Source organism: Melospiza georgiana, chromosome 15 (assembly GCF_028018845.1).
Source record: "Melospiza georgiana isolate bMelGeo1 chromosome 15, bMelGeo1.pri, whole genome shotgun sequence".
NCBI lineage: Eukaryota > Metazoa > Chordata > Aves > Passeriformes > Passerellidae > Melospiza > Melospiza georgiana.
This window is the reverse complement of record NC_080444.1, coordinates 17,508,146-17,520,586: the sequence shown is the minus strand read 5'-3', so window position 1 is coordinate 17,520,586 and position 12,441 is coordinate 17,508,146. Positions and strand designations below refer to the sequence as shown.

The 12,441-nt window shown below is 45.6% G+C and overlaps 1 protein-coding gene across 1 annotated transcript; it reads left to right on the top strand.

Moving 5' to 3' along the window:
• The first annotated feature begins 614 nt into the window (after positions 1-614).
• Positions 615-11,187, top strand: LOC131089827 (kazal-type serine protease inhibitor domain-containing protein 1-like). The gene is made up of 4 exons (XM_058034800.1): positions 615-1,565; positions 8,559-8,719; positions 9,382-9,526; positions 10,825-11,187. Exons 1-4 carry the CDS (start codon positions 1,109-1,111, stop codon positions 10,968-10,970), a joined length of 909 nt encoding a protein of 302 aa, XP_057890783.1. The 5' UTR covers positions 615-1,108; the 3' UTR covers positions 10,971-11,187.
• The last annotated feature ends 1,254 nt before the right edge of the window (positions 11,188-12,441 follow it).

Genomic DNA, 12,441 nt, shown 5'->3' with positions numbered 1-12,441 from the left:
AGGGAGGTTTCTGCCAGGAGATAGGGAGGACATCTAAATCCTGAGATGGAGAGAAATGGTGAGAAATGACCCTGCAAAGCCATCTTCCTGAACTGGCAGCCATGTACACACAGGAAAAGCATGGAAAGAAATCCAAGCTACCTCTTTCATCTTCCTTCATAACCTGCAGTGTAAGCACATCTTAAGAAACTAAGGCAAAGAAGTGCTTTGAAAAGATGAGCACAGCATCTAATACTTCAGCAGAATCTCCTTCTGAAGCTGCAGCAGTTTGCTCAGTTTGCCTGTGCTCATTGTTCTTAGAGCCAAACATGGACCACGCTATTTCGTGTTGCAAAGCACGGACACCTAATAACACCGAGCAGAAAATACATGGAGAGACAAACAATCAAACAATGGGTCCTTTAATGATTACAGGCATCTTTCGTCTTAAACCTGAGAGCTCAAAGTCAATTGCAGCTGACTTGGATTGCCTCTTGCTTGTATGGAGCCTGTAAATAAAGTGTTAATTCAGAGCCCTTAGCTGTGATCAGGAATGCATCACATTTGATGTTGCACCAAGCTCTAGTCTCTAGAGTACTGGCCAAGCCCCAGGGCACTGGGTTTTGGGTGCTACTTTGTACACATATTTATCTTTTTGTGGACATCTGTTTTGCCTGATGTAGGGGAGGGCCACTCATAGCAGAGACTTTTTTGATTTCACACTCCTTGTCCCTGTTCCCCTTTCCACAATAGCTGCAATGTAATGTTTCAGTAGAGCAAGGCTTTGCAAATTTGGCTCAATGAGACATGGAGCAAACAGCTTTTCAGAGAGCTTCAGCTCAGCTGTCAGAAGGGGCAGTTTGGTCTTTGTGCAAGCAGTACTCACATTCCAAACTGCATTAGGGAAAAGCTGCTGGGTTTTTATGCCTTTTTATTATCAGTTCCAGATTAGGAATCTGATACTAATTTTTTCTTAAAGCCAGTGTTCCGAGTACAGCTTATATTCTAAAACAAAACCAGGATTGTGATGTTTTTCTCTCACTAGCTTGCCCTTTTTTGGTTTGCTTTTTTTTTTCCTCTCCCTGGCTTTACTCCAAGGACCTTTTCTGCTTTTTGCTACACTCTCGAGATGAAGCACCGGATGGTTACAGCAGTGCTGGTGGCACTGGTACAGGTTTCACAGAGTTTCCCTGCCTTGTACCACAGAGGCTGGTGGAGGCTGCTGAGGGAAGGCGATAGTTGTGGAAAATGTGATTTGGCACTCTGCTCTGAGCAAAAGGACTGTCCAGCCGGGGCTGTGCTGGATCGCTGCGGCTGCTGCCCGGAATGCGCCAACGTGGAAGGTCAGATCTGCGACTTGGACCAGGGCAATCATTTCTATGGGCAGTGTGGGGATCACCTCGAGTGCAGGCTGGATGCTGATGAAGCAAGGTTTGGGGAAGTCCCTGAACCCCAGTGTGTTTGCAAATCTCAAGAAAGCATCTGTGGATCTGATGGGAAAACCTATGAAAACATCTGTCAGTTCAACAAGGCTTATGCTGCGAAAAGAAACATCAGCATGAAACATAAAGGGCCATGTGAATCAGGTAATGTGTGCAGAGGCACTTCCAAACTGAAAAAAAGAGCTGATTCCTATCTTCAGACGTGTTACTAACTACTCTAGCCTAACTTCATTAAACTAATACTGTGGTTTTGTTACAATTATCATTATTCTGTTATAGTGCTAGTTTGTGTTAAAAATGTGTTTCAGCATCTGGTACTAAATCTTGTCTTTTATAAGCCTCTATATTAGACTAGTGGATTAAATCTCATGGTAGCTAAAAAGGCATCAATCTACAACGTGGGTCTGTTCTGAATAATCAGAGTATGATTACTATAATCAGAGTATGATTTTTTTTTCCACAGAAGTTGCATAGGGAGTTGAGAATCAGTAAACAGGATAGTCTGGGAGGAATTGGCAAATGATTATTATTGTAACAGGACTGACTTAAAGAGGGGTGATAGTAAAGCAGATCTCAAATAAATAAATAAATAAATAAATAAATAAATAAATAAATATCCTGTGTATACATATACACACACAGGTACATGTGTGCATGTGTGTATCCACCTGTGAGGATACATGGTAAGCAGTGAAGCAGGGGCAATACAAGAAGATAGGGTTTAATTAACAGCTCTGTTCTTTTTACCAAAAAGCTCCAAATAGTCCAATTCAGAATCATCATAAAATCTAGCTAACCCATGAAAGAGAAATCCAAATAGCAGAACAGAATCAAGCTGAAACAATTTCCCTAAAGGACTCTTAAAGTGCACAGTTGTCTCTGTCCCTTGTTAGTGGAGGGATTCTTAGGTGGGCATACAGGGCATGCTCCCTGCTCATTTGCTGTTCCCTTTATTTGCATTACCACAAGTCATTACTCCTGGGCATCTATCACTCAAGACATGACTATAAAATGAAAATGTGAAGAGGTTTGTTTTTTTTTTCTAAAAGAGAAACTACCGTGGGGTTTTAAGATAATCAAATATTTTCTCAAATTAAGTTGAAGAGGTCTGTGGGTCACAGCTCCGGGAATCTGAAATTGCAGCTCTGGCAAAGGACTGGGAGTAACTTGGGTGTACTTCACCTGCTCTTCTATAGCAGTCTTAGACTGTATGCTGTGGTTTTATATTGAATGAACAAGGGATATTGACTACTTAGAAAAAGTGTTGAACAATGAACAATTAATATCAGGCTTCTTTCCTTTTCCTCTAGCTGAGGGAGAAGGGTCCATTGGAAAATCCTTTATTTGCTATCAGGGTATTAAGGTGTGAAATGAGGCTTGTCAGGAAAGGGACATGCATGCCAGCCTGCAGTACAACTGCAAGTCTGTTAGTTTGGGATGGAGTCTTTGTTTGGGACTCAGTAGCAGTAGTTCTTGTGGCATAACCCCTCCGGCAAGACTCCGGCCCGAACGTCCCTCCCTTAGCAAGAGCCGGTGACTTTGCAGCAGCGGCAGCTGCTCAGCACACAGGCTTAAAGCAGCGGTCCCTCTAATTAATTAACAGAACTGGCCCGGTTCAAGAGACTTTTTAATTTGGAAGTACTATCACTTTTAATGCTGGTGTCATCCAGCAGCCCCCAGCCGCCCCCGAGGCGCATCGCGCTGCTGCTCCTCCAGCAGCAGAGGGACCTTGGCTGCTCCGCTCTGCTCTGCATGCAGCCATCACCCCCAGCGCTTTCCCACTGCTTCCCTGGCTCCCCGGAAAATCTGGAGCCTCTCTCCAGAATGCAGAGAATTATCCTCACGGCTCAGCTTTTTAAATTGCACAGAAGGCTGCGCAAAGTTCACAGCCGCGGTTTAGTTAAAGAGGCTGTGGCGGAGGAAAGCGCCCGGCTGGAGCGTGCCCGCGCTGGGCAGGGCGCTGGGCTGGCAGCGCCCGGGCTCACAAATGCCCAGGGTCACAAATGCCTGGGGTCACAAATGCCTGGGGTCACAAATGTCCTTCTCCTGTCCTCGAGCCGCCGCGCCCCACGCTGGCTCGGGAGCTTCAGAGCCGGCCGGAGCGCGGGGCTCGGAGGGGGCTCGGAGGGGCTCGGAGGGGCTCGGAGGGGGCTCAGAGGGGGCTCGGAGGGGCTCGGAAGGGCTCAGAGGGGGCTCGGAGGGGCTCAGAGGGGGCTCGGAAGGGCTGAGGGGGCTCGGAGGGGCTCGGAAGGGCTCAGAGGGGGCTCGGAGGGGGCTCAGAGGGGCTCGGAGGGGCTCAGAGAGGGCTCGGAGGGGCTCGGAAGGGCTCGGAGGGGTTCGGAGGGGGCTCAGAGGGGGCTCGGAAGGGCTCAGAGGGGGCTCGGAAGGGCTCGGAAGGGCTCAGAGGGGGCTCGGAGGGGGCTCGGAGGGGCTCAGAGGGGGCTCGGAGGGGCTCGGAAGGGCTCAGAGGGGGCTCAGAGGGGGCTCAGAGGGGCTCGGAGGGGCTCAGAGGGGGCTCGGAGGGGGCTCAGAGGGGCTCGGAGGGGCTCAGAGGGGGCTCGGAGGGGCTCGGAAGGGCTCGGAGGGGTTCGGAGGGGGCTCAGAGGGGGCTCGGAAGGGCTCAGAGGGGGCTCGGAAGGGCTCGGAAGGGCTCAGAGGGGGCTCGGAGGGGGCTCGGAGGGGCTCAGAGGGGGCTCGGAGGGGGCTCGGAGGGGCTCGGAAGGGCTCAGAGGGGGCTCAGAGGGGGCTCGGAAGGGCTCGGAAGGGCTCAGAGGGGGCTCGGAGGGGCTCGGAGGGGTTCGGAGCGAGCTCGGAGGGGTTCGGAGGGGCCCAGCCCGGCCCGGCCCGGCCCGGCCCGGCCCCGAGGGCACCGCGCTCCGGCCCCGCCGCTGCGGGGACAGCTGGTGACAAGGGGCAGCCGGAGCCTGGCTCGGAGAGCGGCAAACGCCGCAGCACGGGCTGTCCTGAGGGCGATTTGCATGCGGAACAAACACTGAGCGCTGTGGGGCTTTGGTACCAAGCTATAAATATAACCTTCACTCGGCTCAAAGTACTCTGTTTTGTTTTTCTCCCCTTCAAAGCATCTGCTGTTTCCTCTTGATGCCAAATGGACTAATTGTATACAGCAACCAATGAATAAATAAATAACAATAAACTCCTTTCATCAGAGGAGTACAGCCTTTCATCTTTCTTCTCTTGCCAGAAAAATGAGAAGAAAAAGGCCTAGCTCACTAAAAAAAACATGGAAAAATTATTTCTTTTCCTGAAAACTAGTTTTGATCAGTTTATCCAATAATTTACCAAGGTTTCTAAGCACGTTGATTATATACACAGATTATATACAGATTCTCCACACTTAAGCCATCCCCATTTCACATTGAAACATTTCTCATTGATAATTTAATGAACTAACAGAACAATATAGCAGTGATTCTCTTTATATTTAGCTGTGTCACATGATTTATTTTAAATGTAAATTTTGGAGTAAAAACGAATAAACAAGACCCAAAAATTTCTGCCATTTCCATCTAATCAGACACAGATTAGCAAAAATTAATAATATACAATATGAGAAAAAATATCCTCTTAAATATATAATTAATTGGTCTGGAGTGATGTCAGGTTGATTGTGAAAGGTAAAACAGTATTTTGACCTTTCCTGGCTCCTGGTTTACATCTCCTATAACACAGAGGGATAATTCATGACTGTAAAAGGAAAGAAGCAGCTCCTGCCCATTCAGCTCTGGACACCAGGACACCAGAACGCTTACCTTAGCTATCAAAAAAAAATTATCTACTCCAGGAATCAAAATGACATGTTATCATAACAGTACAGCTCTGTTTCTAGTCAGTTATGCAAGCAAAATACACACAGATATCATGGGAGAATTTGTCTGAACACAAAACCTGAAACACTCAAAAAAATTTATAAACTCCTGTTTGAATTGTAGAATGTTACTTTAATTTTCTTCCATAAAACACAGCAAAATGATATTGCGAGGTTGTATGTAGTGAGAGTCCTATGTATTGGATAAGTGGGTCCTAGTTGCTCTAAATGAGCCACAGCTGTGAAGTCCTTAGTTGGGCAGCAGCTGTGGCTTGCAAAGATAACTGGGATAAAAGGGGTTGGGTCAAGAGCCCAGGAGGAGCCCTTGTGAGGCCATGAGGAACTGCACAGCAGAGAGGAGCTGCATGGTAGAAAACCAGCTAGAAGGTATGGACTTTAAGAATATCATAACAAGAGTATGGGACTCAAGAAATATGAAATACAATAAGATAACAACAACAATTGGTGACCCCGACGTGATGGAGGTATGAAGCCTGAGAGCTCTAGCAGCCTGATGAAGAACTGTGGAAGATAGATGTAGCAGCCTGAGAGCTGCAGAAGAATATAGCTATTGAACCAAGGAGCTGTGGCAGCCAGGAGCTGCGAGAAATATGGCCTTTGAGTCAAGAAGCTGTGTGTGTTGTACATAACCTTTGAGTCATGGGGGAATGTGTGTATTGTACTTGTGTGGTGTATGAGGCCTTTGAGTCTCGGGATAAAACATGTAAAGGAAATGTGTATTGTACTTGAATATCTATATTGTATTTGAATATCTGTCAGTAATAGAAAAAGGGGGAAATGTAGTGAGAGTCCCTGAGAGCCCCTTTAAAATCTATGTATTGCATAAGTGGGTCCTAGCTATTCTAAATGAGCTGCAGCTGTGAAGTCCTTAGTTGGGCAGCAGCTCTGGCTCGTGAAGATAACTGGGATAAAAGGGGTGGGCCGAGAGCCCTGGAGGAGCCCCTGAGAAGACACATGAAGGACTGTGCTGCAGAGAAGAACAGCTTGGTGCAGTACGGGATTTGAGAAATACGAATACAACAGTTGTAGTATTTTATTTCTGAAGTTTGGGTGGGCAGTGAAAGTACCGATGGTGTGTTGGCATTGAGAAAGGGCAGTTTGGTCCCATCAGAGCTGCTGCTCGCTGTGAGCTTCGTCTCAGGGGATGCCAGCCCTGTCCGCCCTGGGCTCAGCTGCAGGACTGGGACCCAGCTGTCCTGTGTGTTTCCCACCTGTCTGCTGTGTTCTCCTGGCAGTTCATGGAAAGAGGAGCATTCCTAGTGTGGAATTGTCCTAGTGCACGGCAGGCAGTGCTGGACAGCTGCAATGAGGATTCCTAACTCAGGCCTTTGTATGCTCCAGACTCCAGGTGTGTTCCCGTGGGCGGCTGAGCCACGGCTGGGGACGGTGACAGGGACAGGACCCAGCCCTTGGCCACACCTCAGTGCTGGCAGGGATCCACAGCACACCTGAGCTGGCAGCACAACAAAAATATTCACTGGGCAACATCTGGAAAGGTTTTTACACTGCCTCGTGTGGGAACAATTTAAAAAACTCCTGTGAGTCAGTGTAGACTTTTGGTTTCTTCTGTACATTTTAGGCTTAACTACAGTGGATGTATATTTAAAAGGAATGGGGTTTCAATTAATTTTAAGATTTAAAAATATACTTTAATATCAGACCCTCTGTGATCAGTTCACAGGCAAAAAAAAAAAAAAAAACAAAAGCAAAAAAACAAGCAAAAGCATTCTCATCCAAGATATTCAGTTAATACTCATTTGAATAAAGATTTTTGAAATAATAGATTGTGAATATGCAGTTCTCATGAAAGAACAAGCATTTAAGGATTAAAGTTTCCCAGTTTGAAAAACCTTACCTTTAAAGAGTAGCAAGATTGTTTAATGAGACATTTATAAATGAGAAAATTGATCATTTGCTGTATATTTTTTTTGCCATTAATTTTAATCAGGAAGCATTTAACATTTTTCTGCACATGCACTAATCCTTAAAAACTGACAAATGTGTTATAAATTTGTTGAAATTGTTGTTATAAATTGTCGAAAACATGGAACAGGCTGTTAAAGTTTCAAATGCTGAAGAATAAATGCTGCATCTAGGTATTGATTCAAACACTGCAAGTAAAAATATATTAATTATTTACTTGAAGTTTCTATTTTCAAGCATCTGGGATGTGTGGAAAAAAACATCCAGCACAAGTCAAATCACCCAGAAAATGCATTCCTTTTTGAGCACTGGTCTGGAAATAGAAAATAGGTTTTAGAAGGCAAAATATTTCTTGTTGTGGACAAATAGGTCAGGGGGAAAAAGCAGAGATCTCCAGCTCAGGAGCTCTGTGCTAAGAGCGCATCCACAGTTTGGTCTGTGCTGGGATGGGAGAGGAGCAGCCGCTCCAGCTGCGCAGGGACGGACGGAGGGATGGATGGATGATGGGTGGATGGATGGATAATGGATGGATGGATGCGCAGCCATCGGGGTGGAAGCGCCGGGGATGGTCCCGGTGCCTCCGAGCCCAGGCTGGCTCCCTCTCGTGGCTGCCGGCAGCTTTGGCTTCTGGAAACGGGAAAAAGGAGAATTCCGAGGAAATCAATAAACGCTGGAGGGGGTGACGGTGCGAGAACATGAGGAAACAAGTGGAAATGTAACAAGTATAATAAGCATAACATGAAATCTTACAGAAATAATTGAATTTCAATCCTTTTCATTCGTAACACCAATATTGGGTGGCATCAATAGCAATTGAGGATAAATGTAAAATTCATTAATGCCGTTGTAACTTGTGACTTCCGTGGATAACAGTGCTTGACAATGTTTAGCAGCTTCAAGGCAATGATGTACTCAGAAAACGCCAGCAATAGCAGTGTTTTCCCTTTCAGCTAACCAAAATGTGACACATTCAGAGCTGTCACGCAATCAAATCACTCTGTGCCTCATGTGCTGCGGATTTCCTGTGGTTCCCTCTGAGGCCCAGGTCAGGCACTGGTGGCTCGGCTGAGGGGGCTGAGCCTGGGCCACGCTGACAGCTCACGGGGCCAAATAAACCCTCAATGTCAGCTCGGGTTCCACTGTCATCTGCAAGGGGGAAAACAGACCCGAATAAGCATTTTTAGAAACACAGACACAAGGTTTTCTGAGCTTTAAAAGGTGCTTGGAATCATGTGGCTCTTTGCAGTGTGTGGGACCCAAAAGGTAAAGACAATCTGATGGTAGCCTGTGAAGCAGGGATTAGTGTAAATCTTTTATTTGTGTTCTTTGTGTACTGTCTCCTAAAGCACCTTGTTGGCTCTTTGCAGCTCCTGTTATTTCTATGCCACCTCAGGATGCCCAGAATTACACTGGCAATGATGTCATTTTTGGCTGTGAGGTGTCAGCCTATCCTATGCCACAGCTTGAATGGAAAAAAAAGGGGAATAAAATGTTTCTGCCAGGAGATGATACCCACGTCTCCGTTCAGGTAAAACTTGAATTTACCTTTGCATACAGTTTGGGAGCAGGAACAGGGCAGTTAATCTGTGAATTCCTCCTACAAAACACAACACTGTTGGAATAAATAGATTCCCAGTAGGGGCCCTGTGACTATGCAAAGAATGGTGATTTCTGTCAGTGCTTTGGCAGTCCCAGCAGAAGGAACAGCCAGGGTACCACTTACACCTCTTTAGGAGGCTTTACCCCAAGCCAGCTGAAACTGTCATGAAGTGTGAAAGTGCCCATGGGATGCCATGACAACCCTTAAACCTGGCTGCTGAGTGTCAGCTTGGTCAGCCCCCTCGGCCCTAACAATTCCCCATCTCATCCTGAGCTTGGGATGCTCTGGGGAAGCAGCAAGTGGGACAAGGGAAGGGGGAGCACTGGGAAGAGTGGCCTGGAGGGAGCAGGAACGTGAGCACTGTGCAGGGCAGTGAAGGTGCAAGAGCAGAGAGAGGAAAGCATGAACTCACAGGTGCACAGCAGCAAGAAGGTAAAACACAATTCAGCAAGAATAAGCAGAATCAAAGCATGATGGCATTAAAAAATACCCAAAAGTTGTAATGATATTTAATCCATCCACAATTATTTTGAGAAACATCATGGTGTCTCCCAGCTACTTAATTCCAACCATTTCTTTTTTTCTCAAAGGCAAGAGGTGGGCCTCAGAAGTATGGTGTGACAGGCTGGCTGCAGATTCAAGGCCTCAAAAAATCAGATGAAGGCATTTATATCTGCCACACCAAAAATAAGCATGGTGCAACATATGCCTCTGCAAGATTGAAAGTCATTGATGGTAATTTTTTTATTATTTGGATGTCAAATTATAAAAATGCATACAAGCAGGATGCAAAGGACAGGATTGTTGGAATGAGGATGAAGCATGGCAGAAATTACCCAAAACTGACCAGGTTTTCACTCTTCTGTGTGCTTTTATTTTACTTTATCCCCTAATGGTTTATATAATAATATTTTGCTGCAAATTATCCTGGCTTCCAGAAAACAGAAAGCTGTGGATTGGAGCCATACAGCTGAGACACATTATTCCACTGTCCTTATCCCAGAAAAATCCTTTGATGTTAGCAGGACCCAGAACAACAGCTGGGGTAACTGAGGGAGTCTTTGAATCATGGCAGGTTTGCTTAGCTGTTTATTTTTCATAAAATTAGGAAGGAAACAGTTGTTGTTCCTTAATGAGAGTGGTTCAAAAGATGTAAGAAATAGCTTTGCTATTGATTTGCTTTGTGCCCAGCCCTCCTCCACAGAGAAATGGTTTTCCTGGCAAATTCAGGATAAATGTGTTGTCATATTTACCTCCTGGGCTAGGGGAGTGTGTCACTCATCCAGTTTCTATAAGTGGCTTTCAAAGCTTTATTTTCTCTGGGAATATTTGCAGATGCACAGGAACTGCGGAAGACTGATATGATAGTTTACTAGTATTAGGAATTAAATGCATTTTCAACATATCCTCAGCAGAGCGAAGACATGGACCTGTTAGAGTGGGCCCGGAGGAGGCCACGGAGATGCTCCAAGTGCTGGAGCACCTCTGCTTTCGAGACAAGCCTCTGGTGTCTAGCCTGGGGAAGAGAAGGCTCAGAGTCCTTCCAATCCCTAAAGGGGGAGTACTAGAAGGAGGGAGAGGGACTTTTTATACAGGCAGATAGTGGCTGGACAAGGGAGAATAGTTTAAAATAGGAGAGATTTAGATTAGATGTTAGGAAGAAATTCTTTACTCAGAGCACAGTGAAGTGCTGACACAGGTTTTTCAAAGGAGCTGTGGCTGCCCCATCCCTGAAGTGTCCAAGGCCAGGTTGGACGGGACTTGGAGCAGCCTGGGACAGAGGAAGTGTCCCTGCCCATGGCAGGGGGGGGAACAAGATGAGGTCTAAGATCCATTTCAAACCAATCTATTCTGGGATTCCATGATTCTATATAGAAATTTGCTCATGACCTTCAGTGGTATGAGGTATCGGCTAAAACCGCAGTCCTTTTCATAGATAACAAGGATTCAGAAAATCTGGGTTTGCTGTACAAATCCTTCCTCTGTGTTCCTCTCTTCAGCTGATTTAATCTGGATTCAATTACATCTTGCAGGCCCATCTCCTGCATTTGCATTCACTGCTGGCAGTAGAAGTGCAAGCTACAGCGTTGAATACGAGGAGTATTATGACACCTCTGATGAGGAAGATGATGAAGAGTATGAATCCGGGAACTACGATAATGAAAACAATTCTGAATAATAATTTTTATACATCTCTTGTCCAAATCCTTTCACACTGTTATATTTACCAGTAGTCTCTGTTCTGTAAATGGCTCCTGTGATAACATGCACACTTAGTTGTGTATCCACCTTCCTGAAATGCAGCTTTGGATGAAGTGTATCGTGCTACTCACCAGAAGTAAGAACAGTTGTAACACCATATATTTAGACTATTAAATAAAATGCTTCAGCATGCACCTTCTTACGAAATATGCCAAAGGGATAAACTTTTATATTAATTTTTAAATTATCTTTTAATTTCTTTCACACATTCTAATTTGTTCAGCAAAAATGCCAATAGTTTAACAAAATTTTTATTTTCTATCAATTTTCTTTTTTTCTGTAAAGTACTAAGAAATATCAAGAGGTTGTTCACATGGCAACAAGCCTAAATTTGGAAGTTGCAAAACAGTCTTTAATTTCCTTAGTTCATGTTTTCTCATAAGTTTCAGCAGGATTTTCCTTCTCATATGAAATTTTCTGTGTCTCATCAAAGGTGAATTATGTGTCTTTTGGGGGATGTTTTTGTTTACTGTTAATAGATACGTGGAGCAATCATGGTCCAAAGGCAGTAGGTGCTGTCTTACAGGCAATACTCAAACACAGCCAGAAAAGATTCCTTGTGCATTCAAACTTCTGAGCACACTTTTGGGCTCCTTCTTGTAGCAGCTCCTGCATTGCTGCCCACAGCAATGGTTCCCTCCCAGCACCCTTGGGGCAGTTCAGGGATTGGGATCCTGATCTTTCCCCAAACAGGATGCTGGTTGGTGGGAATTCCTGCAGTAAAAAGGCAGCAGCTGCTCTGTAGCTCAATGCAGGCCCTCCAAACACACAGGGATTGCACTCTGGAGCCGGGATCTGTGCTTTGTCTGGGGCTGTGAACAAGTTACCCCCATCCCTGAGCCATCAGCATTGCCAGGAAAGAGCAGCAAACCAGCAGAACCACACGAACATTGTTCCAACTGACCCATGAGCCAGACAGCAAAGGAGTTGGAGTCAAAAGCACAGCACTTCCAAGGGCTGAGCGAGCACCCTGAGAAATTGCTCCGATTGCTTGTGTTAACTAATTAATGAAGGCTGGCTCTGAGTTAATGGGCAATGCAAAACACCAACCCTGCTCTTACACCTCTGGTTCCCACTGGCTGAGGGCAGATGAACAGCAATAAATGTCTGACCACATTCAGGACCAAGGCGGCAGAAGCTGTGGCACGAGCAGCCCGGGCAGTGCCCTGCACACAGAGCTGCCCTCTCTGCACTCTCCAGGACAGGGAGCCTTTAGGGGCACTGCACACGCACACTGTGCACAATTTTTAATGCATATACAATGCCTCGCAAATTCTTCTTTTAATGTGCTATTTGTGCCCTTTTTTTGCTATCAGAAAGATTTTTCTTTTCAGTTTGAAATTCTTTAAGAAATTGGCTATAGACAGTGTTTGCCCTGAGGTATTATT